Source organism: Talpa europaea (genome assembly GCF_964194135.1).
Source record: "Talpa europaea genome assembly, chromosome: 8".
NCBI classification, from domain to species: Eukaryota; Metazoa; Chordata; class Mammalia; order Eulipotyphla; family Talpidae; genus Talpa; species Talpa europaea.
The window spans coordinates 71,280,341-71,307,703 of record NC_140075.1 but is presented as its reverse complement, the minus strand read 5'-3'; the positions used below and the strand labels follow the sequence as shown (position 1 = coordinate 71,307,703).

General features: G+C 38.9%; 1 protein-coding gene across 3 annotated transcripts in view; it reads left to right on the top strand.

Moving 5' to 3' along the window:
- Window positions 1-365: 365 nt before the first annotated feature.
- BAZ1A (bromodomain adjacent to zinc finger domain 1A) overlaps window positions 366-27,363 on the top strand; it is a gene marked incomplete at both ends in the record, with an annotated part of 90,265 nt that continues 63,267 nt past the window's right edge. For all 3 annotated transcript variants that reach the window (XM_084240911.1, XM_084240909.1, XM_084240910.1), the window contains 2 exons: window positions 366-478; window positions 11,913-12,191. In XM_084240911.1, the coding sequence (XP_084097037.1) occupies window positions 366-478; window positions 11,913-12,191 (392 nt within the window). The remainder of the gene's footprint in view (window positions 479-11,912; window positions 12,192-27,363) is intronic.

The following is a 27,363-nucleotide window of genomic DNA, read 5'->3' as shown; positions in this document are numbered from 1 at the left end:
CGGAGTCGGCGCTGGGGGAGGGGGCCGCGCCGCTCCCGCACCGCCCGCCGGCTGCTGGGCGTCCGGCCCCATTGTGAGCCGGCGGCCGGGCGTGCGGAGGTGGGGCGCGCCGGGAGGGCTGGGGCGGCTGCGGCTCCGCGCGTTCGACACCCCCGGCGGCGGCTGGAGCGCCCTCGGCCCCGAGGCGGTCGCGGCGCGTCAGTCACACAAAAGGCGGTCGAGCTCGCCCCGGCGCGCGGACCGGCCCACGCCGCCGCCCGGCGCTCCCCACCTTACCGGCTTTCCTTTCCCTCCAATTTTGATACAGGGAAGCGGAGCCGGCGCGGGCGGCCGCGGGTCGGGGCGAGCCCGCGGGCGGCCGGGAGATGCCTCTGCTACACCGAAAGCCGTTTGTGAGACAGAAGCCGCCCGCGGACCTGCGGCCCGACGAGGAAGTTTTCTACTGTAAAGTCACCAACGAGATCTTCCGCCACTACGAGTAAGGGCCGGGCCGGCGCGGGGGGTGCGAGAGGTTGTGGGGACTCCCTCCCCAGCGCCCTTTTGTCTCTCCTTTTTCTCACCCCGGGCGCCTGGCGGGGCGACTTGAAAGTGACGGGTGGCCGCGGTCCCGCGTTTCTCAGCCCCTCTCCCCCCCCCCCGCCGACCCGGTGGCCGCGCCGGGCCCCGGGGCGGCCCTGTCGGCCGCGGCGCGCGTGGGGCGAGCGGGCCGGGGCTGAGGAGCTTGGGGGTCCCCGCCGGCGGTGGGGACCGCTGCTAGTCGTGGCTGCCGCCCGCCGGGGCGGCGGAAACTCCCTGCCTCGCCCCTCCCCGCCGCGGCCACACGCGCGCTCCGGGGCCAGTTCCGGGATCCCCGCCGGCGGCCGAGGGGATCCCCTCTGGGGTCAGCGGCGCGGGGCCGCGGTCCCCCTGCCCGAGGAGGGAATCCCCGCCCCCGGGGGCAGGAAACGGCCTCGCCGGCGTCGTTTCCTCGGTGGAGAGTTGAGCCTGACGTTGGGGCGGCTTAGGGTAGGGGCGGGAGGGGGCGAAGTTGAGATTCGGGGAACGCGGGGACTTCGCGGCGGGCGGCGGCGGGCGCCCGGGACACCCGAGGCTCCTCCGGCGGCCTCCTGTCCCGCACGGTTAGGCCTCGGAGTGTGCGACGCGCTCTGTCACCGCCTCTTGGTGACTAACTCCCGGCCCCGGGGAACTCGGCGTCTCCGCCCCCGGGAGACCGGGTGAGGAAGAAGTCGGGGCCGAGCCGGGGTGGGGCGGGGCGGGGCGGGGGCGGGAAGGCGTGGGGAGAAACGGTATAGAAGGAGGGGGGAGACCGGAGCGCTAGGCACCCCTGATTTTCACTTTCGCGTAGCTGGAGGGCGGTGAGGGAGTTGGGGGAGGGGGTTAAGGCAAGTTCAACTCCAACCTCCGCCAGTCTCCTCTTTATCCCCCCGCGCATGTGGGCCGCCTGACATGTGCCACTCGCTATTGTTTTGATAAGAATCCGGAGCTGCTGCTTGTGCAGTTGCAACCCTTACATTTTCAGTCCCTCGCCTGGTTTATCCCAAGAGATCCCCTTCACCTGTGACACCAAACAACGGGGTGTTTTTAGAGGTGTGTGTTTAAACAGGATCGCCAAGTGAGAACCTCAGTTGATCCATCATTGAAACAACCAGATCTTCCTCTTTCTTTTGCCTTATTCGCTCCTCTTACAAGGAATCCCTTTGTGGCTTACAAACCAAGTGTTACAGCGCCCAAATTGTGTAGAAGGCACCTTTTTCTGAGCAGGGGTTTGAGGGTGGGAGGGTTTTTGGGCAAACTGTGCACCTGTCTGAGAAATGAGTTGTGAAGTTCGACAAGTCATTTTCCTTGGAGCTTGTATTTTAAGTATGACTTCTTTTTCTTCCTCTCCACAGAAATTTACACGTAAACATGTTTTATCTAGAGAAGTTTTTTAGCAGACAGTACTTTTAAATAGGAGTGCACATCTTACCTGCTCTTGTACAGACTTGTTTTGTTACTCAAATAAAGTTCACTCCTCTAACTGCTTAAGTGAATTGGATTAGGTAACATGACCAGAATGATATCTTATTTTTTTCAAGTTAAAATCCTTGGTAATAATTCCGAATTAAAAAAAAATTTATAAAATGCCAGCAAAATAGGAAATAAGCCTAAACTTCAAACTTTTCTCCGTTGATAATAATCTTTATCTTTTTAAGAGGAGGCTCTTCTCACTTTAGAAGGAAGAATGAATATGTCTGTTATCCTTTTTAAATTAAATACTTTCAGTATACTGTTCTTGATGAATTAGTCTTATGGAGAAATCTGAAATGCAGTAATGAGATTTTTGGTATTTCAGGCCTGCCCACTTTCCATTCATAATAAGGAACTACCTCCTTGCAATCTTAAATGTATTCTTAAGTTACTGGTTTTTGTTTTCTCTGTGCTGAAGTGTTTGGGTTTTGGGAAATTACAAGCATTTGGGAAGGCAATTGGAATGGAAGCAAAGATATTTAATCATTTACTTTGAATAAAACAGAGCAATCAGTGTTCTTAGGCAATAGTCTTCATGACTTTGAATTTTCAAAATCGGAAGACTGCCCTCTTAATTTGTTAAATTTTGGATTGTTTACCTTTTCTTTTAGATGATTACAAGAGAAATCTTTCCAAAAATTAATTTGTGGCAGATGGTATATAGTGGTCTGCAGTATTATGGTTATCTGACCTTTGGCATAGTCTGGACAAAACCATTAAGGAAAGAACTGTTTTCACTCATTCCTTAAATCACTGATTGTTTGAAGATTCTTTAAGTGCATTGTATTAGTCTAAAGAATGCTATGCTCACCTATTTGCTCAGGTTTTTGATTTCTCGAATATAACTTTCTCTAACCAGTCTCAGATTTTCTACCTTCCCAACACAATGCAAAGTAACTTCTGTTTCTCACTCTGGTTATTCAAGGTTACCAGTGACCTTTTAATTGCTAAATAGTTTTCTGTCTCTATCTTATTTGATGTTATAGCCTAACACTTCCTCCTTTGTCCTTCTAGAGAGCAGTATCACCCCCTCCATTTTATGTAGTGTAACATCTGCTATTATTGCAATCGTGCAATGTCTTTGTTGCCTCACGTTTTCTTTTCCAAGACCTTGAATTCTTTGATAAGAGGACTATGACCAAGATGGATTCTTAGTGATTATATGATACATACTCCTTTATTTTGTTTGTTTGAACTATATTCTTTTTAACTAATTGCTAACTCTTGTTTGACCTGCTTTCATAAGTAAAGGAGACACAGTAAAAATGGCACAGCAACTATAAGCAAACATATAGCTAAAATGTATAATTTGGTCTCTTAAATTAGATAAAAGTTTATTTGTAATTTGGCTAGCTCACAACGATTCTCTTCTATTTGGCAGTGGATTATTCAAAAAATGGAATAGTCAAGTCCTAATACCAGCGTTTGTAGATTTGTGGAATAGGAAAGTGATTTGTTTTATTACCCAATAACTTCTAAATAAAATCACTCAAGCATTTAGACCCTTGGGATAGGAATATATTTCCTATGTTTGAGTGACTTAAACTTTTCATACAAAATATAGTGCTCTCTTCCAAAATCAATGACAGACTAGCTTATATGCCAACCTGGCTATCCAGTGAAAGGGGTTTAACTAGTTCATAAGGCATCCTGTTTTCATTGTTCATCAGTTCTTCACGTGTTAATTCAGTCCTTTCAGCAGCCCTCTTTTATGGACTAGGAAGCTGGTGTTGGCATAGGAAGAGTGAATCTAAGATCAATGTCCAAATTCACATATCTAGCAGTTAGTAACACTAGAATTATTGCTCACCAATCTAGAGTTTATATTCTTATTATCACATGGTGCTTACCTATGGGGAATTTTTCATACTATTTGTTGAAATTTTCAGAAATATACCCCAAGAGCATACGGGCATTGCTTGGCATTAAAGCTGGCTGCCTAGGTCCTTTAATGTCTGCCCACATATTTGACTTCTTTACTACACCCCCAAATGATTAAGCTCTAGATATTAAATGTGCAAACCATAATACTTTCAGCTTACACTGGGGAAAAAAAATACCTTGAGTTTTACCTTTTTCTGCTTAACAAGCTACTAAGTTTGTGTTGATGTATTTGTTTTTCAAACAGAATATGTATATTGTATTCTAACAGACCACTCTAAAAGTGACTCAAAATAACCACCCATTTTACTTGCTCCATATTCTGTGAATTGCCACTTTGGTTTCTGCTGGTCTCTACTCACACACTTGGCTCCAGTCAGCTGGAAGGTAGGCAAGACAGGATGGAGTAAGAGATGACCTCAGTTATATGTCAGGGACCTCAGCTGGGATGACTTTTCTGTATGTGTGTGGTTTATTCTCTCCCCCAAATCCTCTCCTCCCCCTCTTATTGAGGTATAATTGGCAAATAAAATTGTAAAATGTTTAAAGTGTGCGACATGATTAGTATATTGAGATAGATTTTCTTTTCATGTGATCTCTCATCCTTCAGCCTAGGCTGTTTCACATGCTGGTCTCAGGGTTCCAAGAGAGTGAGAGTGGATATCTCTCATTGTCATTTCTTTTTTTTTTTTCTTTTTTTTTTAGAGGCATGTCTTATCTTATTTATTTATTTATTATTAGTTTGTTTGTTTGGTTTATACATGCACTGGGTACAGTCAGAAGCGCGGGAGGGTGAGAGAATCCCCAGAGCCAGAGCGGGGAGCAGAGCAGGCAGAAGGACCGAAGTACACTGCTGAGGGGAGCAGCGGGCGGCAGGAGAGGTCTGCGCGCTATGTGGGACCCTCCTCCGGTGGCCGAGGAGCGGCCGGGAAGCGGCCGGGGATCGAACCGGCGCCGCAGAGGCCGCGGGCAGCTTCGCAACCCAGCGCTCAACCGCTGCACCACCGGGGAGGCCCTCTCATTGTCATTTCTTTGATAGCTTTATGAAAGCATATCTTCAAAGCCAACCCAGATTCAAGAAGTAGTTGTATTCCTTGGAGAGAAGAGTAGCAGAGTCATACTGCTAAGGAAGCTATTCACCTTTAGTTCTCTTTTGCAGTAGTCTACCCTTAAGACACAGTTGATACAGGTTTTATACTTGGCTCATCCTGAGTGGATTTTGGGTGTTTGCTGATAATCCTTCTGTAGTTAGTATTTCTGCCTCCCTTCCCATTGCCAAACATTCTCTTTCAAGATTCTCAACATTGTTTCTCTGTCCTGTGTATTCTGTGATCTCTCTGCAAATATGGTACCTAAACAGTAAGAACTGACACTATTTATTAAATACAGTATGCTGAGCATACTGTATTATTACTTTATTTTGTGAATTAACTTAGAGACCATTCCTTTTTTTTTTTTAAGATTTTATTTATTTATGCATTTTAACCAAGCTCAGAGAAGTTTTGTAACATACAGAGTCATATTCTGCAAGTGATTAAGGTGAGATGCAGACACGTTCCTTTCTCCTTCCCAATTATATGTGCCCTTTATCTGGATAAACATAAAAATTAATGTGGTGTGCCAATGAGAATTTATTTGTGTATATATATATATATTTTTTTTTAAGATTTATTTATTTATTTATACAAGCACTGGGTACAGTCAGAAGCGCAGGAGGGTGAGAGAATTCACCAGAGCCAGAGTGGGGAGCAGAGTAGGCAGAAGGACTGAAGTACACTGCTGAGGGGAGCAGTGAGCGGCAGAGGAGGTCTGTGCGCCATGCGGGACCCTCCTCCGGTGGCCGGAGAGCAGCCAGGGATCGAACCGGCGCTGCACAGGCTGCGGGCAGCTTCACAACCCAGCACTCAACCGCTGCGCCACCGGGGAGGCCCTGTTTGTTTATATTCTTGACACTACATCTTGGAGAGACTTTGCAGAGCTGAGATAATTGTTTCTTTTAGTGAGAAATGAATGTATGTCTCCAACATATAGAAAATATTCTATATGTTTGAAGAATATAGGGAAAAATATAGAAAATAGAGATGAGAAGTTGAGGAAACCCTCATATAGAGGTAGTATTTGTGTTGGCCTTTAAAGATGGAGATGTGACGATACAAAATGGGAGAGAAGTGCATTCTAGGCAGAGAATACTGTAGGGAATGTTTTCTAAGCAGAGGAATTTATATAAAAAGGCACAGAAGTGTGAATTTGTAGTTCACTTAAAATTTGCCTTTTTAGGGCCTCCCTGGTGGCGCAGCCATTGAGCGCTGGGTTGCAAAGCTGCCCGCAGCCTCTGCGGCACCGGTTCAATCCCCAGCCACCGGGGATTGAAGGTGTGAGGGTCCCACATGGCTCACAGACCTCTCCTGCCGCCTGCTGCTCCCCTCAGCAGTGTATTTCGTCTGTCTGCCTGTTCTGCTCCCCGCTCTGGCTCTGGTGAATTCTCTCACCCTCCTGCGCTTCTGACTGTACCCAGTGCTTGTATAAATAAATAAATAAATCTTTAAAAAAAAATTTGCCTTTTTAATATTTTTAAGCTAGGACTTTTGTTTAACTAGTGTAATGGTCTACCTTTATTGATTTCTACTTAAGGTTTTAGTCTCTGAGTATTAAAAAGCTTTATTCCCATTCAACACTTTAGTGTTATCTGCTGATTTTAGGAGCCCACCTTGCATATCATTATCTAAATCTGTCTGAGGCAGCATTAAAATGCAAAATAATATCTCATTAAATTGTTTTTTTCTAACTAAATTTTATATTTTTAGTTACTTGCACTCTTACCTGATTGTATGTATGAATAAAAGTAATAAATTTTTATTTAGCCTGTCTTTTTTTCTGTAATATAAGGCGTGTAAGTGCCATACCCGTGATGTCCTGACCTCCTGCTCTTGTAATGCTTTCAGTGAAGGAAATTGTTAGAACAACCCATGCTGTCTTCTATAGATGATTATTTTTCTAAGTTTATAAAGCATACTTTCCATTTCTTGTATACCATGTGCTGTTTAAGTCAGGAATTATCTTAGTTTTTAACCTATGGCTGCGTTTCTCAGTTATACTAATTATTTTGTGTATAGGGGAGTTTGCTTATGTACCTTTGTTTTTTGTGTGTTTTTTTTTAAAGATATATTTATGCATGCAAGAAATGGGGGTACTGGCCAGAGGTGTGATGGGTGAGAGGACTCATCAGAGACAGATTGGGGAACAGAACAGGCAGATTAACTGAAATACACTGCTGAGGGGAGCAGCGGGCGAGTCAAGAGAGGTCTGCTGTGCCATGTGGGTATCTCCCTTGTCGTGGATCGAACTCCCTTTGTAGTGGCTGCAGATAGCTCCATAGGTTGCATTTTTAACCACTTGCGCCCGTATATGTCCCTTTGATCATTTTGCTTAATATTAGCTTGTTCTATGTCTGATTAATACCATTTAGTAGAATACACTTTGGTCCAAAACTATGCCTGAAATTGTATTTGGTTCTGATTTTTATATTACTTCATTCTTAAATTTATTCTACTGGGTTTTTAGTTTTCTCAACACACAACAAATTAACATTAAGTTTCTGTTTATTCACCAGAGGTTGACTTTATGTTAGTGGTGAGTTCTTAACCAGTATTCAACCTGGTAATTTAGAAGCAGTTTTTCATTATAAAGAACAGAGGTTGTCCAACTTTTTCTTCAAAGGCTAGATAATCAATATTTTAGGCTTTGCAGGTCACAGGTTGTCTGTTGCACCTACCCAACTTGGTAGATATAAAGAGAAAGCAGTCATTGGGCCTCCCTTGTGGCGCAAGGACTTAAACACCACACTGTGAAGCAATCTGCAGCTTCTGCAGCACAGAGTTCAATCCCCAATCCCAGGTCAGCCAGGTAGCAACCCACATGGTGCAGCAGACCTCTTCTGACTCGCCCACTGCTCCCCTCGGCAGTGTATTTCAGTTAGTCTGCCTGTTCTGTTCCCCACTCTGTCTCTGTGAATCCTCTCACCCCCTGCATAATCTCTGGCCTATACCCCAGGTCTCGTATGCATAAATAAAAATAAATATTAAGAAAAAAAGAGAAAGCAGTCACTGGTAATACCTAAAGATATGGCTGTGACTGAATTCCAATACAATTATAAAAACAGGTGCATGCCTGGGTTTGGCCTCCAAGCCAATACACTATGCCCTTTTCCAGTAAAGAGAATTATTAAATACTATGTATTTTATAATTTTTGTCACAATAGTAAAATGTGCTTCTTGTAAAAGTTTCAGCATTTTATATAGTTATACAGAAATTGGAGAGGCTTATATCCTGCCCTTTCAAGTTCAGTATTAATAAAATCTGTATGCATTTGTATGTATATAAAAAATGGCTGAAGAACATAATTACAGAAATAGTAGAGAGTGAAGTTATGTAATATTAGAGATGGTGCTACCCTGGGGATGGGGGTGGTTATGGTGGTGATAAATAGGGAGAAATAGCCCTTGGGCTTTTTCCCCTTACTTTAAAATGTTCAGTGTAGTAGTGTGCCCTGCCTCCTCTCTCCTGAAGATAGATCTTTTTGTACAGCAGGGGTATCTGTAACTACTACTTTGTGGAGTAGATAGGCACAAAGGAAACAAAAAGCACAGACTCTGGATGAAGGTAAAATGTGGGTATGGAAAGGCAGCTAGACATCAGTGGTTACTATCTTATTTTTCTGGCAAGTAACACATTTAGTAGAGGTTTGTGGCACTTGTGCCATTGCTCTTCTTGGTATTTTAGACATTGTTAACTAATTTAAATACCTTTTATTGCAACTCGCTTTACACTGACCTACCATAGAACCAAATACCCATAGACAACCAGTTTCCCAGACTACCAAATGTTGACCTGCTATGACTAGAGTTGTGCTATCCAGTATGGAAACCACTACTTGGCTGTGATAGTAAAGAACTTGAAATGTAACTTGAGCAAGATGTGCAGTGAATACACAATACATACTAGATTTTAAAGAGTTAGCTAAAAAAAAGGTTAAAATTTTCAGCATTTATGTTGCATGTTGAAATGAAATTAGGATATATTGGGTTAAATGAAATTAATTTCATTAGTATTTCTTTTTAAAGAAATGTGACCACTACATTTTTTTAGTTGTATGTGTGGCCAGCATTCTATTTCTTCTAGCATTGATTTAGAGACTGGTTAATATGTAAGATATCTTGATTTGAAGTATTTCATTTGTCTTAAGTAATGCTAGGAATAGTTTAAATTATTGGACGTATAACTCAGATACATTATGTATTAACTCTTGTCAGCTTTGAATGTTAACCCTGGTGGAGCAAGGGATTAAATCGCAGCACTATGAAGCTATCCACAGCCACTGCAGCACTAGTTCGATCCTTGGCCAGGGAGCTGACCCAGACCTCTCCTGTCTCATGCGCTGCTCCCTTTAGCAGTGTATTTCAGTCAATCCGTCTGTTCTTTTCCCCATTCTGTCTCTGGTGAATCGTCTCACCCCCGACACCTCTGGCCTATACACCAGTTCTTGTATGCATAAGTAAATCGTTAAAAAAAATTTTTTTTAATGAAGCTCTCTAAGTGAACCTACAGGTTTAAACAGTAAAATTTTTGATTATATAAGACAGTTTTCAAAGTACGGCGATTCTTTCATTTAATTCTGCACAACTGATAACCACCTATTATGTCTGTTGCTTCTCTCTTAGCTAATAATTTATCTGACACAGATTTTCTTGCTAGAAGAACCAGATTGTGTTCATCTTTTTTCTCTCTGGTATTTCTTTCTTCAACTCTATTTTTCCTTTTGGGCCTGACTCTTAATGCCACTTCCTCCAAAAAAATGTTCTGGTATTTCCTGATCTTTTTTGCCTGCCTCCTCTTCCCTTCCACTAAATTCCCACAGGATATCTGTCTCTGTCTTATAAACACTTTTTATTTTGTATTTTACTGATGTGCATCTATAATCTCCTCTATTAAAGAGTACATACTTCAAAAAGTTCTCCTTTGTACTGAATTAGAGTCATGTAATAAGACTTACGCATACTATCTTTTTAGAGCTCATTTATGTTAAAGTACAATTCATTTCTCTTTCCATGGATTTCTTTTTTTTTTTGGTTGGTGGTGGTTCTACAGACAAATATATAAGTAAAAATTTTTTTTTTTTTTTAAGATTTATCCATCCACACATACAAGAACTGGGGTATAGGCCAGAGATGTGGGGGGTGAGAGGACCCACCAGAGACAAGAGTGGGGAACAGAACAGGTGGACTGATGGAAACACACTGCTGAGGGGAGCCATGGGCAAGCCAGGAGAGGTCTGCTGCACCAGGTGGGCAGCTCCCTGGCCGGGGCTTGAACTCATGGTACAGTGGTTGCAGACAGCCCCATAGGTTGCGTCTCAACCCCTTGTGCCACCAGGGAGGCCCCCTAAATAAAATTCTTAATGGAATTACCCTAAATCATCTTTAGAGATCAGAATATATCAGAGCTAACCTATACAGATATATTAATCAGGAAGATGGTAGAAGGAAAAAGGGATTTCAGGAAAACGTTTACCAACCATATATGTTTGTTAAATGTAATTATTGAAAAGTACACTAAAGTATAGAGATGAGAAAAATATTTACCCATATCTTACCACTTAGAGGCGACCATTATTAACCTTTTGCATGTTTTACTTTTTCTATTTAAAAAATATTACCCTGGGGGAAAAATATTGTAAAATAATGCAAGTACATGCTTCTTATAACAGTTCAAACTCATTATGAAATTTCAAACAATATAAAAATTCCTTTTTCTTTTCCAGTCCCTTTCTCCAGAGGGAATATCTGTTTACAGTATTTGTATAAATATACACATTTTGGTATTGTAATTGGTATAAATGAGATTGTATTATTCAGTGATTTAAATTTTTTTTTACTTGATTTACCTTAAAAATTTCCATATTTAGGTCTCTTGGCATTATAGAAGTGACTAGGTAGAATTTTTGCAAAGAGATAAATGCTCATGTTAAACTCTGTCAGAGCAGAAAAGCAGAGTAGAATGCAGTTGCTGTTACTTGATTTTTGTATAACATTCCAAAAATCTTGGGCCTCCCCTGGTGGCGCAGCGGTTGAGCGCTGCGGTTGAGTGCTGGGCTGCGAAGCTGCCTGCAGCCTCTGTGGCACCAGTTCGATCCCTGGCCCCCTGCCAGGGTCCCACATGGCGTGCAGACCTTTCCTGCCATGGCCACTGCTCCCCTCAGCAGTGTATTTCTTAGTCAGTCTGCCTGTTCTGTTCCCTGCTCTGGCTCTGGTGAGTTTTCTCGCCCTCCCGCGCTTCTGACTGTACCCAGTGCTTGTATAAATAAATAAATAAATCTTTAAAAAAAAAATTCCGAAAATCTTTCATGCTTTTCTAGGTATCTTTCTTTATTCCTGCCTTTTTTTTTTTTTTTAAACACAAGTGAGAGCATCATATCTTGGTAAGCTTTTACTTTCAAAAGATACAGGAGGGAGTCAAACTGTAATTTTTTTTGTATTAACATGTTAAAGAACTCTACTTACACTGTTTAATGACTATGATTTTTTATTATGTGAAGTACTATAATTTACTTAACCTTTCTCTTTTGTTAGATGCTTAGATTTCTTCCACTCTTATGTTAAAGTCTTTAAAAATTCATAGTTAAGTGCTTGAAATGACTCCAGTGTTTTGACTGCTTCCAAATAAAGAGCTTAAAAATTAAGAGGAAAAGAAAGGTTGAGTTTTTCAGTTTGACTTGACTCCCAATTTCAAAACTGAAAGAAATTGAAGTTCAATTTTGGCTGAATGTACCTTTCAAATTGTAAAATAAAAACATCTAGTCTAAATATATTTTTCCTTAGGTGTGTATCAATATGTAAGTTGACCAGTTAATCAAACCCTTATTTGAGTTTTACCGTCTATGTAAAATTTTTCAATAAAGCCACAGTCCTTTATCATATACAGTTTGTGAAATGATAGGTAATGGATTTTTGCTTTTGTTTTTTAATCAGCGACTTTTTTGAACGAACCATTCTGTGCAACAGTCTTGTGTGGAGTTGTGCTGTGACGGGTAGACCTGGACTGACTTATCAGGAAGCACTTGAGTCAGAAAAAAAAGCAAGACAGAATCTTCAGAGTTTTCCAGAACCACTAATTATTCCAGTTTTATACTTGACCAACCTTACCCATCGTTCACGTTTACATGAAATTTGTGATGATATTTTTGCATATATCAAGGATCGATATTTTGTTGAAGAAACTGTGGAAGTCATTAGGAACAATGGTGCAAGGTAAAGTACTTTTAATTTTTTTCTTTGGTACACATACATTCATATTGCTCAAAAATCAAAACTTACAAAACAATAGAGTGAGGAAGCTTCCATTTTTTCCTGTCCTGCAATTACCTTGTTACCCTTCCCATAGGGAGCCCTCTTGTTAGCCTTTTATGTCTTTTTCCAGAGTTAATTTTTTATGTACAGCACTTAAAACATGTAGCTAATTAAGCATATGCACACCACTTGCCCCTTTTAATGTTAAAAGTAACATAGGACTCCATACCTTTTTTCACTTAAAATATCTTTTATCTTTTCACCTAAAATATTTAACCCACCTTCCTTCTCTTTTTTATTTCCTGTATACATTCCATTATATGGACATTCCATCTTTATTGTATACATACCATTATATGGACATTCTGTCTTTATTTAAGGATAAAGAAAATATTGAAGATATATACTGCTCCCTCATTAAGTTAGTTAATAGTTGAAATATGCCTCTCTTGCTGGGTTACAGTAGCTATTTGATGAGAATTGAATTTTATATACTCCCATGGAATTCTCTTTTACCCAGATCTTCAAGAAAAAAGTAGGTTTTTCATATAAGAAAATTTAAAATGACATTATCTGTGTTATAAAACTAAAAATTAAAGTTTTTTAAAGTTTTAAGCTTTTATGATGGAGTCATTAGTATTTATCATTAGTCTTTATTTGCATTAAAAAAATTTTAAAGCCTTTTGACTTTGGGGTCAGTGACTGAAATAATGTCTGGACTTTCCCCCCCTCTTTATTGTTCTGAATGCAAAAATTTTCTTAATTTAAAATTTAGCAGTCAGAAGTTATTTTAAATTATGTCCTTTATTATGTTATTTTAGAGACTCATGAGCTTATATATAACTTAGTGTCTTAAATTAATGCAATCCATTTTAGTTACTAAATGCTATTCTACACAAATCCTAAAAAGCAAGAGATGTTTATATTAAGCTCCAAATTTGTTTGGATTCAGTTTGGGTGAGGAATTGAATAAATTGTTTTATTTTGTTTTTATTTATTTTTTTTTTTGGTTGAAATGATGGTAAAGATTGAAGGATTTTAACATGGCTTGTGATTTTTGAAAAAATAATATCCTTATTTGGGGAGAGAGGGGAGCAGGGATCATTATGTCACCAGTAATATCACCAAAAACATAACTAGTTTAGACAAGGATGTTATTTTAAATACTGTTTTAGAGTACATTTTACGGTTTTTAGTGAATATGCTTAGAAATAGTGATACACTTAGAATAGTGGGTCATGTTTGGGAATCAAGACAATTCTTTCCTCCTCAGAACCATTGTTTTTATTTGACTTAGGACAAAAGTATGTTCTAACTTACATAATCATTCTGATGTACTAACTTCTTTAACATTAGCAACATTTCTTAGAATAAAAATGTGGCTCATTATTTTTTCTGTTGTATCTTAAAAATGGACTTCAGATAGTTATTTTGTTAACAGTAGTTGACTGGTGTGCTGTTATTGATAGTGTACATAATAGAAATGGGAAATCTGGGATTTACAGTATTATTGATTATTCATTGGGAACCATACCTCTCTGCTTACGAAGCTTTTAAGTTGTAAAGTATAAGTTGTTATCTATCTGAAAAAATTTGACATTCCATTTTCATTAATATATACTGGTCATTCTTAATCTCTGTGTAGGAAAGGAGAAATTGTGGGTGATTCTGAATTTTTTCTTTCAGTAACTGGGTATATGGTAGGATGCAGAAGCTTTAGGGAGTAATATTATCAGAGTCTAGCTACCTTTCCTCTTATCTCTGGCACAGATAATTTTGATTTTCTGATTTGTGTTTCTCAGACATGTTACTGAGGTGATTCATGAGTGCCATTTATAGACTAGACACTTGGTTGGGTACTGGAGCTGTGAAAAGGATTAAGATACTCTTTAATTAGAGTACACTAATGGGCAAGAGAAATGTAGACTTGCAAAATATTTAAAAATAAATATATGAATGAAGTAATTCAGGAGCATCCAGATCCAGAGTGCTGTGGAGGCGAGGCTGGATTCCCTAGACTCACACTGACAATGAATATTTTAGTCTTAATCTCTGCTAGATCTGATCCTGTATTTAATTTTCTTTTTTTAGGACCTTTGCCCATTTTTCTTTAACCTTGTTATAGACTTGTGAAAACTATTTAATACTAAGTAATGTGCAGTAAATATAAAAGAATTTTTAAAGTATATATACAATTAATATAATTAATAAAGAATAAAAATATCAAATTTATACATTTACCACTTGGTTTTAATGGAATACTTTAATGTTTGATTTTTTGTTTATGATTTGAGAAAGTTACTAATTTCTGTTTTATGGACAGCAGAATAGTGTGATAATAGTGTCTAGGCTTTGGAGTCAAACCAGTCTTACTGGACAATGACATTATTATGAAATTATGAGGGTGTGAGTCTGTGTGTGTTTGTATTTCTCTGGGTTGTACACATTTTGAAATGTCATATAAATAGAATATAGTAGGGTTTTACCAGCGGAATAATGCTGCTGTTGACCCAAAAGCTCAAGTTAATATTTTTCTTCCTTTTTTTTTTAAAGATTTATTTATTTTTATACAAGAACTGGGGTACAGGCCAGAGGCACGGGAGGGTGAGAGGATTCACCAGAGGCAGAGCGGGGAGCAGAACAGGGAGACGGACCGAAATACACTGCTGAAAGGAGCAGCAGGCGCGATAGGAGAGGTCTGCCGTGCCATGTGGGGCTCTTCCCTGGCTGGCAGGGTATCAAACACGCGCTGCAGAGGCTGTGGACAGCTTCACAGTGCTGCGCTCAACCCGCTGTGCCACTGGGGAGGCCCTATTTTTTCCTTCTTTTATTGACTAGTTTTTTTATTGAAAATTATAATTCAAGCCTCACTTGATATTTCTGTAACTTTAGATCCTACACACTTATCCTGCACACAACCTTATCCTTCTACCCTTTTCACTTAAATTTTGGTTAAAATAACTTTAATACAGAAATCTGCCTAACTTGACTAAATTTCCTTCAGTTGGAATTATGCCTTCACCCCCTAATTACTGCCTTCTTGCTGGCAAGTTATTTAACATCACTTATCTCTCCTTTGGTACTTATTAGAGTTATTGTGCAGATTAACTCAAATGCTTTCTATAAAGTGTCAAGCACACAGCATATATTCAGTAAAAGACAAGAAAAAGTCTTTTCTCCATTTTGATTTTTGAGTTTTCAATCATGCCAATATCCTCTTTTTTTTTTTTTAAAGGCAATGTTGTGTTTTATTTTATTTTTTTAAAGATTTATTTATACAAGTACTGGGTACAGTCAGAAGCGCGGGAGGGTGAGAGGATTCACCAGAGACAGAGCAGGGAACAGAACAGGCAGACGGACGGAAGTACACTGCTGAGGGGAGCAGTGGGCGCGGCAGGAGAGGTCTGTCACACCATGTAGGACCCTTGCTGGTGGCCGGGGATTGAACCAGTGCTGCAGAGGCTGCAGGCAGCTTCGCAGCCCTGTGCTCAACCACTGCACCACCAGGGGAGGCCTCATGCCAATATCCTCTTAACGGTGTATATTAATATGGGGAAATGGCTTGGCCTGGTATTTCTCATTTGGAATGTTCTAGACCCCAAGGAATATGTGTGTCTTCTGACTTCATATGTACTTCTGTAACCTCAGTCTTGAGGTGATGGTGGTGGTGGTCCTGGCATTCGTTAAGGGGTAGTCAAGGGCAGGCCCAGCTTTGTTGATGAGAGAATCTCCAGGTTAAGTTACTGTGGTATGCCTGTTGATTGTGCCTGTGACCTTTATAACTGGCGTGAAGTTTATCTTTTGAGGCTTGCTTAGAAAATAAATGGATTTCTCTCGGTGTCTGAGAAATAGTGGGCTCTTAATGTCTTCATGGCGTCTAGTAGTATGAGGTATCTGTACTCCTACATGCTCCTTCCACTCTTCAGCCTTCACAAAATGTGAACTTTAAGGAGTTTGCCTATACAATGCACACATTGTGTCTCCCTCTACTTTTTTTTCTTAAATGAACTGTTGAGATACAATTCACATACCATAATTCTACACATTTAAGGTGTGCAGAATTAAGTGGGTTTAGTATATTTACTAGGTTATGCTACTGTCACCACTACCTAATTTCAAAATATTTTCATCACCCCAAGAAATCCAGTATCCATCTCCTCTCAACTACTGGGAAACATTTAGTCTACTTTCTCTCTCTATGGATTTGCTTATTCTGGACATTTGCATATAAATGAAATCATAAATATGTGGTTTCACTTACATTTGTGTTCAAGAATCATCCATGTTACAGCATCAGTATTTTATTTGTCTTCTGATGTGTGGACCTATCACATTTATCAGTTAAGGCTACTATAAATAATGCTACTATGAACATTGGTATAAATTTTCTGTGTGTGAACATGGTTTTCAATTCTCCATACCTAGAAGTAGAGTTGCTAAATCACATGATACTGCTATGTTTAGCATTTTGAGGAACCTCCAAACTCTTTTCCAAAGCAGCTGCATCATTTATATTTTTACAAACTCTCTACTAATAATGTATGAGTTACAGATTCTCCACATCTTTAGCAACATTTATCATTTTTATTTATGTGAAGTATCTCATTGCAGTTTTCATTTGTGTTTCTCTAATGACTGATTATATTGAGTCATCATTTCATGTGATTACTGATCATTGATCTTTGGAGATATATCTACTCTGATTCTTTACCCATTTGAAAATTGGGTTATCTTTTTAGTATTGAGTTGTAAAAGTTTTATATATTTCTTTTTTTTTATTTTATTTTTTCTTTTCCTAAGATTTATTTATTTATTTATTTATTTATACAAGCACTGGGTATAGTCAGAAGCACGGGAGGGTGAGAGAATTCACCAGAGCCAGAGCGGGGAGCAGAGCAGGCAGAAGGACCGAAGCACACTGCTGAGGGGAGCAGCGGGTGGCAGGAGAGGTCAGCGCCCCATGTGGGACCCTCCTCCGGTGGCCCGGGAGCAGCCGGGGGTCGAACCGCTGCCACAGAGGCCGCGGGCAGCTTCGCAACCCAGCGCCCAACCGCTACGTCACCGGGGAGGCCGTATATTTCATATTTTTTAATACAAGTCCCTTGGCAGATCTTAAGATTTGCAGGTATTTTCTCCCAATCTTTGTGTTGTCTTTTCATGTTCTTAATGGTATTATTTACAGTGTCATCCTTTTGAGGATGTTTTTAATTTTTGCTTCTACTTGTCAATGAGCAGCTACCTTTTGTTTCTATCTCTGTTGGTGTAGTACTTATCAGTGGCCCCAAAGACCACTTTATAAAGGTTTTTATACCAAGTAGGATTATATTTATAAAAAAGAACATGCTGAGTAACAAGAAACAGGTATGTTGTAATAATCAGTATTAACATTCTGGATCTTCTCCCTTCAGTATTCTTACTGTCTTATTTACTTTTAGGTGGCATCCCTTCCCCTTTGTTTTTGCATCTGATGAGTACAGATTAGGAGCATCCTGCCCCACTAAAATTTTCTGTTTTGAAATAAGCAGTCAGCAAATATCAGTGAGATTCTTCTGGATCCATTTGTCATTGCTATGGCAGAATGAAACAGCTGAGTACTTGACTGAGATAAGGGAAACTAAAGCCAACATAGTTTAGTTCTTCACCCTCCCAAATCCTGATTACCAAGCATCTTGCCTGCCATTTGTACTACTCTTTGTTCTCTGATAATACCTTGGAACCACAGAAATGAGAAAAGGATGGTCTTGAGAAGTGAACACTAAACTGGGAATCAGTCTAATAATACCTAAATACGTACCAGATGTATTGTGTGCACATTTTGTCAGTAGGTAACAGTCAGGAATTTACTGTTTCCTTTTATGAGGAAACAGAGATCCAAAGAAATTAAGTGATTTTCTTTTGGTAATCATTCAACATATATTTACTGGCCTCTTGCTATAGATGTGTGTTCTTGACACTGAAAATACAGTGTTGAACATAACAGTCATTTAGTTTCCATTACAGTCTTACAAATAGTAAATGTTAGGATTTAAATTTGGAAAGGGCTGGTGCACAAAACAGTTTCTTTCACTATGTCATTGTTTTCTTGGTTTTGGGTTCTGCCATTAATGATTAGATGCATGGGTCTGAGCAAGTAATTGAAACTCTTAAATTTTAGTTTTGTTTTATTTTTGAATGGATCCCTGTCTTACAGGGTTACCTCACAGGATGAAATGATATAACAACTATGAAATTTTTAAAGCTGTGTTAAATAGTTTTGCCACTAGACGTAGTTATCTTGTTAGTATTTGAATGTGTTTACTGGGGGTGATGCAGTTTTACATTTTTTTGTTTTGACTTGTTTTGAGAGATGTGTAGCTAAAGTAGCCGCCTATACCCTAGTAAGTTAAAGTCAAACTTCCCTCTTGCAAATTTCCTCTGAAAGTAAACTCCATAGTTAACAACTTTAATGTCTTACAAAGACAGTTATTTGTTTTTAAAGGTAACCATCCCACATTTGTATGTTGCCATTTAAAAATGTGTACAAGCAGATTTTAAGGCATCTAAGTCGCACTTTACTTTGTTTTCTTTTTAACAAGTGGGATAATCATTGTTTAATGAAGGGTTGGGAGAATGATGAGCTAGAACTCGTTCTTGCATAATAAGCCCATCTTTTTGGAACATTAAATCCAGAAAAGGGAGGTAGAATCACATACCAAATGAACATTAGACTGCTGAATCATCATTTCATCTGAAGTTAGAACAGAGAATTTGAATAACTGAGTCAAAATGCAATTGTGTTTGGTTATTAAAAAAAAAAATACAGTGGACTTTGGGCAACCTGTTTTCACATATTTTATCAGCGTAGAAAAGATGTTGTGGGAGCTCAAAGAGTTCGCAAGAGATGTGAAGTAATAGGTTGGAGAAAGTACTTCTAAAGTAGGTATTCTAACAGCACCAAGAAGTGGCACTTGATAGCAAAGGAAGAGATGGAATAAACATTAACTACAGAGTATATAGGGCTATGTGTAACTCGGTAGTTTTAGAAGATATTGCAGAATTGAAAGTATGCTAATTTATTGAACTTTTCTTATATGCTAGGCAGTATACTGTATGCTTTCATTTTAATTATCATGATGTTGATGGGTGACCCATAATTTTCAAAAAGGTTATATATGCTCTTGCTATTTATGCAAAGGAGCTGAAAGTTGAAAAACCTGCCTGCATGTTTATAGCAGCTTATTTCATTCTGAAAAGAGTACATATGCTATGAGTCCAACTAAATGACATTCTAGAAAAAGAAAAACCATGGAAGTGGTAAAAAGATAGTGGTTGCAAAGGGTGGGAGGCCAGGGATTAATAGATGAAGCACAAAGAGGGTCTAAGATAGTGATAAAAATACTCTATGATGCTATATTGATGGATACCTTTAAGTATACATATGTCTCCCCATTGAATATGCAACACCAAGAGTGAACAGCAGTGTAAATAAACTGTGGACTTCTGTGATAATGATGTGTGTATATAGGATCATCTTTGTAACAAATGCACTACTCTGGTTGGTGAAACTGATAATTAAAGAGATGTAGGGGTGGGGCAGAGGACAAGGAGTAAGTATATGGTAAATCTCTTATATCTTCCTATTCAATTTTGCTGTGAACCTAAAACTGCTCCAAAAGCTAAAGTCTTCCTGATCCACTCATCTGTATTTGGGCACATAGGTTGTTTCCTTAGCTATTGTAAATAGCATTGTGATGAACACAGGAGTTCATATAGCCCTTTGAACTAGTGTTTTTGTGTTCTTCAGGTTTTGACACCTGAAGGGGGAGATCTATATCTATAAACACAAATGATATATACCAATACTATCTTCAATAAAAAATTGAAAAAAATAAATTCTTAAAAGTTACATGTTCTGGGCCTCCCCTGGTGGCGCAGCGGTTGAGCGCTGGACTGCGAAGCTGCCCGCAGCCTCTGCAGTACCGGTTCAATCCCCGGCCGATGGAGAGGGTCCCACATGACGCGCAGACCTCTCTTGCCATGCCCGCTGCTTCCCTCAGCAGTGTGCTTCATCAGTCTACCTGTTCTGCTCCCCGCTCTGGCTTTGGTGAATTCTCTCACCCTCCCGCACTTCTGACAGTACCCAGTGCTTGTATAAATAAATAAATAAATAAATAAATAAATAAATAAATAAATCTTTAAAAAAAAATTACATGTTCTACTTACTAAAACTAAAACTTGTAATTATTTTTGCTTTTTTTCCTATTAAAAGATTTGTATATATCAGACAAAAGTACAGAAAGTAAAGGTCTCAATTCTGTTTACCAAATGCTCACCTCAGAGACAACCACTGTCAAAAAATTAAGGCCTAGTTCTTTTTCTCTTTTATACTACACTAACTTAAAAAATAGCAAGTAGTAGAGAATATTTAGCAATATGTTAAATATATTTCAGCTCTTCCTCAGGAAGAAGGCTTTCATTTGGCCAACTTACACTGCTGACCTCTTAAGGTAAAAATTGTAAGTTCTCAGCCAAGGCAAGTCCTAATCAACATATCCAAATTACTGTTTCCATTCTTTAGTTCCTGATTACCCTAATACTGTTCTATATTTAGAAAATAAAGGAGCTACATTGTACAGCTACTGTTTCTTTGAAACTCTATTAGAATAGAACTAGCTTCCTTAGATGTTATTTTTATTGTATGTTAGAGAGACCCTGACAAACAACCTAATTGACTCATGGATTGTCATTGCAGGTTTACCAGTTAAAACTTGAGATCTTTGTTTACTTGCATAATAATAGAACTTAGAAGACTAGCCTGAAAACCCTTTTTATACCTTAGGTATAAAAATCCCTAAATAGACACAAAAATAAAGGAAAACAAATTTGTTTTCTTAGCATGTAAATATTTCTGTGTGGATTCAATTACTTCACAAAATAGTTAAGTGAAGTTAAGATTGAACATATAACTTATCTTCTAAAAGCCTTATGTTCTAAGAGCCTTCAATTACATAGGTTATTAGGAGCATCTACCTAATGCCTTTCAAGCCTTTGTTTTTAATGTTGAGGGTGAGAGCAGTTAGCTTCTATGGCAACTTCTTATGTTAATAGCAAATGAGAGAGTCGGTTGAATCTTCACCAAGACTTATAGTTATTACTGTGTGGATATTATAGTAAGAAAAACTGTTAAAAAGTGGGAAGTAAATTGAAGTTAACCTCTTCTCTGATTTAAAAGGAAATTAAATGTTTAGTTCAATTTGTGTCCCTTGAACTGGTTAAACAGGTCAGAATGGTAAGCAACAGAATGGTAAGGCAGAATAGTATTAGTTTTGGAATTCTTAATTCTCTGTTGCAGGATAATATTGGAGAATAATCTCACAAAAGAGGAAAGACTATATATAAAACAACTTCTCTCCTGAAATCTCTGTGGGACGTAAAAGGGAAACCCATATCTGCACAGTTATTACACAGGTCTGAGATACTAGTCTTCTGAATAAAATACCTCTTCTCTGTGTTTTTCTACTACATGTTCTTCCATTTGACCAATATAAGATCACAGTTTTTAAATACTTTTCTTGGGTCTTCCCTGGTGGCGCAGCAGTTGAACACTGGGCTGCGAAGGTACCCACAGCCTCTGCAGTGCTGGTACGATCCCCGGCCACTGGCGAGGGTCCCACATGGCGCGCAGACCTCTCCTGCCGTGCCCTCTGCTCCCCTCAACAGTGTATTTCGTTGGTCTGCTTGTTCTGTTCCCCGCTCTGGCTCTGATGAATTCTTTCACCCTCCCGTGCTTCTGACTGTACCCAGTGCTTGTATAAGTAAATAAATAAATCTTTAAAAAATAAATAAATAAATACTTTTCTCATAGATACTCTGAATATTTTCTGAGAACAAGATAAATTGTAGTTTGTTAATTTTCTATATCCTACCTTAAAGTGTGGCATATAAGTGGAATTCATTTTACTTATCTATGGTTTGAATTACTATTTTTATAGCGTATAGACTAGTTTAGCTGTCTTTCTTGGGCAAACAGAAACCATCCAAAGATAAAAATTAAAGGATGAGCAAGAGATATGACATAGTGAAATAATTTAAGTTAAAGGAAAAGGAGTAGTTTTTAAAAATCTACTTCTCACTAAGCCAGGCAAAATCCTTTGTTTACAATAAAAATAATCCCAGGAAAGTAATTATGAGTAAGGATCCGTATGCTTCTTAAAAATCAAGAACCAAATAGTAAAATATTACAGACTTTGTAGTCCATATGGTCTCAGTTGTTGCCACCCAACTCTGCTGTGATATGCAAAAACAGCCATAGATAATATATGAATGAGCACGGCTATATTCTAAGTAACATTTTATTAATGAATACTGAAATTTGATTTTATTTTTAACCATTAAAAAATGTTTAACCATTCTTAAAACAGCGGCGGGAAAGAGTATAGGGGACTATGATGATGGTACACGGGTGAATTGGTGGTGGGAATTTCATGGGGACTATACCCAAGAAGATAATGCATATGTTGTATAAAAATGAACAAAAAGAAAAAAATAAATAAAAAGCATAGGTCAGTAAACCATTCTTAACTTAGAACTTACAAAAACCAGGCAGTGTGTTCAGTTTGGCCCTTGGGTCATAGTGTGCTGACTCCTGTTACAGAGGAAAGATTACTGCCTAAATAATGGTTGTAGAATAAAATTATCTAGGACCTTCTCATTTAGAACCTCAAAGTATGGCATGCAGAGGGGCATGGTGGTTTAGGGGGTGAGCCTTTGGATCGAAAGTGACTTACTAGTTCTGGAAATCTTCTTTCCTGATTTGTAAAACTGAAATAATGTCTACAGTCATGGTAGCTCTATTCGTGAGCTTTTGTTACATAATATAGCCACCTTCAAATTTAGTGATCAAAATCTACAAACATGATTTGTGGTTGACTGGAATGTTCTTATGGTCTCGGCTTACTTTCTGGGATTGAATTGCCTAGGTCCTATACTTTAGGATGGTCTTACTCACATGTCTTTGGCCTCTAACTGGGTGACTGTTTTAATGTGGCCTCTCATCCTCCAGGAGGCTAATCCAAACTTGTTCACAGGGTGATAGTTGGGTTTCCGGCAGCAAGAGGGGCAAGTTCCAGTGTGTAAGCACACTTCAAGTCTCAGCTTGCTCGATGTTTGCTAGTGCTCTACTGATCAAAGTAAATCACTTGAGAAAAGCCAGAGTTAATGTGGGAAGGGACCTGGGAGGAGTTATTCAATGGAGGTGATTAATATTTGTTAATAGCTCAGGATAGTGCCTCATAAAGCATTCAGTAATATTAGATCCTGCCTACACTGGTCAGAAATAAGAGTGTACCAACTGTGATGGCTTTTCTTTTTATAACCCATTTACTTATTTTCTTATGTGATAGTCATTGCTTTTCAGAGTTTGCTATATATGTCATCTTGGGAAATGACAATATTGGTAAGCTTTTGAGAACTTTATGCAAGCATGGTTCTAAGACTTTTACTTATTTAATTCCCTCAATAACCATTTGTGACAGGTATTCATTTGCTCATTTTGCAATTGGGGAGGTTAATAAATAAAAACTTGCCCAAGGTCACAAGCAGTGATTTTTTTTTTTTAAGATTTATTTATTTATTCATACAAGCACTGGGTAGAGTCAGAAGTGCGGGAGGGTGAGAGAATCCACCAGAGCCAGAGTGGGGAACAGAACAGGTAGACTGACGAAATTCACTGCTGAGGGGAGCAGCGGGCAGCAGGAGAGGTCTGCGCGCCATGTGGGATCCTCGCCGGTGGCTGGGGATTGAACCGGCGCTGTAGAGGCTGTGGGCATCTTCGCAGCCCAGCACTCAACCCCTGCGCCACCAGGGGAGGTCCCAAGTAGTGATTTTTTTTTTTTAAGATTTTATTTATTTATACATACAAGAGCTGGGGTACAGGCCAGAGATGCGGGGGGTGAGAGGATCTACCAGAGACAAAGTGGAGAACAGAACAGGCCGACTGACTGAAATACACTGTGAGGGGAGCAGGGGGCGAGACAGGAGCAATCTGCCTTGCCATGTGTGTTTCTCTCTGGCTGGCCAGGGTTCGAACTGGTGCTGCAGAGGCTGTGGATTGCCTCATAGTGCAGTGCTTAACCCCTTGCACCACCAGGGAGGCCCTAGTGCTTCTTTTTGAAGGAATAGATGAGTGTGGGGGAAAAAAACCTCACTAAACAATAATACTTCACAGTATTTTTAAAACTTGTAGTTGCATGTACTTATTGATCATGCAGTATTTACTTTTCATTTTACTGGAGCATTTTAATTTCTGCCAAAGTGTGAAGAGACAGCATTTGTTTATATGTGGTAAGATTGAACTTTTAGTCATTTGCACTGAGTGATCCTTATTCTATTGGTGAGTGTTTGAAAGTCAGCATCTTCTAAGCATTGATTCAAAGGGAAAATACTCCAGTGTGTAAACATGTTCCCCTACTATTTAAATTCTTAGTATTTATCAAAGGGTGCCTTAATTAGTTTTACTTCCATATTCTGAGCTGTTTAAGCTTTCTTCTTTTCAAATGTTTTGCTTGCAGATGAAAGAATGCTATCTAGTGGCAACAAAAGGTGACTGCAGGCATGGGGAAAAATATTTTCTATTTGGTTGTTTTTTCTGTTTTGACCAGTTTCCAGAGATGAAAATACAATTACTTAATGACTTTTTCCCTGGAGATGTGGTGGACAGTATTTTGACTTTAGTATTTGAGTAAGCCTTGTGTGCTCAGAGAGGAGTGAATAAGTACTGAACACTAGCATTCACATGCAAGAGCAGAAAAACATTAATGAGATAATTTTAGATACTGATTCATGCTTTAAAAAAATAAAAATGTGGGATAGTGTCTTGAATCATATTTGTTTGTTTGTTTTAGCCAATTAAATTCTGTTATCTGCTCTGAAAACCTTTGTATTAGATGCAACAGGGGAGTCAACTATGAGTACAACACTTGTTCTTTTTTATTTATTTATTTATTTATTTAATTAAATAATAAATTTTATTTTTATATTCCCCCATACAACTGCACATGCCCCATTCTGACCCCAATCCCTCCCCTCCCGGCCCCCACCCCCCAAAAAGTGTCTCTGGTTCATAGTTTTTTGTTGATTTTGATTTTCACTTTCTTATAGTTATTCTTTTTCCTGGTCCCTTATTTAAGTTTTCTAGATTCCTGCTATGAGTGAGACCATCTGGTATTTTTCTTTTTCTTTCTGGCTTATTTCGCTGAGCATGATCCCTTCCAGCGCCATCCATGTTGCTGCAAATTGCATGTGCTTATCTTTTTTGAATGCTGAGTAATATTCCATGGTATATATGTACCACATCTTCTTGATCCAGTCATCTATTTTTGGGCATTTGGGCTGTTTCCAAAGCTTAGCTATTGTAAATAGTGCTGCTATAAACATAGGGGTGCAGGTGTTCTTTGGAATGGATGTTTCTGTGTCCTTTGGGTAAATACCTAGGAGTGGAATTGCTGGATCATATGGAAGCTCTATGTTTAGTAGGTCCAGAAATCTCCACACAGCTCTCCATAGTGGTTGGACCAGTTTGCATTCCCACCAACAGTGCAGGAGAGTTCCTTTTTCTCTACAGCCTCGCCAACATTTGTTGTTGCTAGTTTTTTTAATATGTGCCATTCTCACTGGTGTAAGATGGTATCTCATGGTAGTTTTGATTTGCATTTCCCTGATTACAAGTGATGTTGAACATTTTTTCATATGCCTGTTGACCATTTGCATTTCCTCTTCAGAGAAGTTTCTTTTTAGCTCTTCTGCCCATTTTTTGACTGGGTTATTTTCTTTGTTGTTGATGAGTCTCATCAGCTCTTTGCAGATTTTTGTGATCAGTCCTTTATCATTAGTGTTGGGTGCAAAAATGTTCTCCCAGTTGGTGGGGTTTCTCTTTGTTTTTGTTATTGTCTCTTTTGCTGTGGAGAAGCTCTTTAATTTGATGTAGTCCCAGCTGTTGATCTTTGCCTTCACTATCACTGCTTTGGGTGATGTGTCTGTAAAGATGTCTTTGATATGCAAATCACGTAGTGTTTCACCTATATTTCCTTCTATGTATTTTATGGTTTCAGGTCTTATGTCTAGTTCTTTAATCCATTTTGAGTTGATTTTTGTGTATGGTGTGAGGTAGTGGTCAAGCTTCATTCTTTTGCATGTAGCAACCCAGTTTTCCCAGCACCATTTATTGAACAAACTTTCTTTGCTCCAATGCATAGTCTTTGCTCCTTTGTCAAAGATTAGTTGACCATAAATATGTGGGTTTATTTCTGGATTTTCTATTCGATTCCATTGGTCTGTATGTCTGTTCTTGTTCCAATACCATGCAGTTTTGATGATTATGGCTTTGTAGTATAGTTTGAAGTCTGGGAGTGTGATGCCTCCATTTCCTTCTTTTTTTTTTTCAGGAGAGCTTTAGCTATTCGGGGTATTTGGTGATTCCATATGAATTTCATCAATAATTGTTCTATTTCTTTGAAGAATGACATTGAAATTTTGATTGGAATAGCATTGAATCGGTATATTGCTTTTGGTAGGATGGCCATTTTAATAATGTTTATTCTTCCAATCCATGAGCAGGGGATGTCTTTCCGTTTCTTTGTGTCTTCTTCTATTTCTTTTAACAACACTTGTTCTTTTTTAAATTAATTTATATATTTTTGAGGTAATATTGGTATACCCCCATCATGTTAAAGCTCTAATTCTTATTGTTTTCACTGTTTTTAAATTAGTATAGTCTGTTGGCAGTATGGATAGAATTTGCAGAAAAAATATGCTAACTACATATGATCAACTAATAAAGGACTAAATAAGATAAATGCATTAAGAGGTCATACGTATGTCTTACTTGACTAATAGACATATCATTAACGGTCAAATGGAATGAATAAAAGGAACTGTAATGACAAATTAATTTAGTGCTCCATTACTGATTTGCTACATTTAATCATTAGAATGGGCTGGTGTTTACCTTTTCATTATCCTTGTAAAGATGAGCTTACATTTTCATTTGCTTCCAGTCAGTGAATCAGTCAAGTGTGTCAATTTCATTGTCATCAAATTGTTTTTTCACCCAAATTAATATAGTAAAAATGTTCAGGTTATTTTGTTTGAGCTTTCA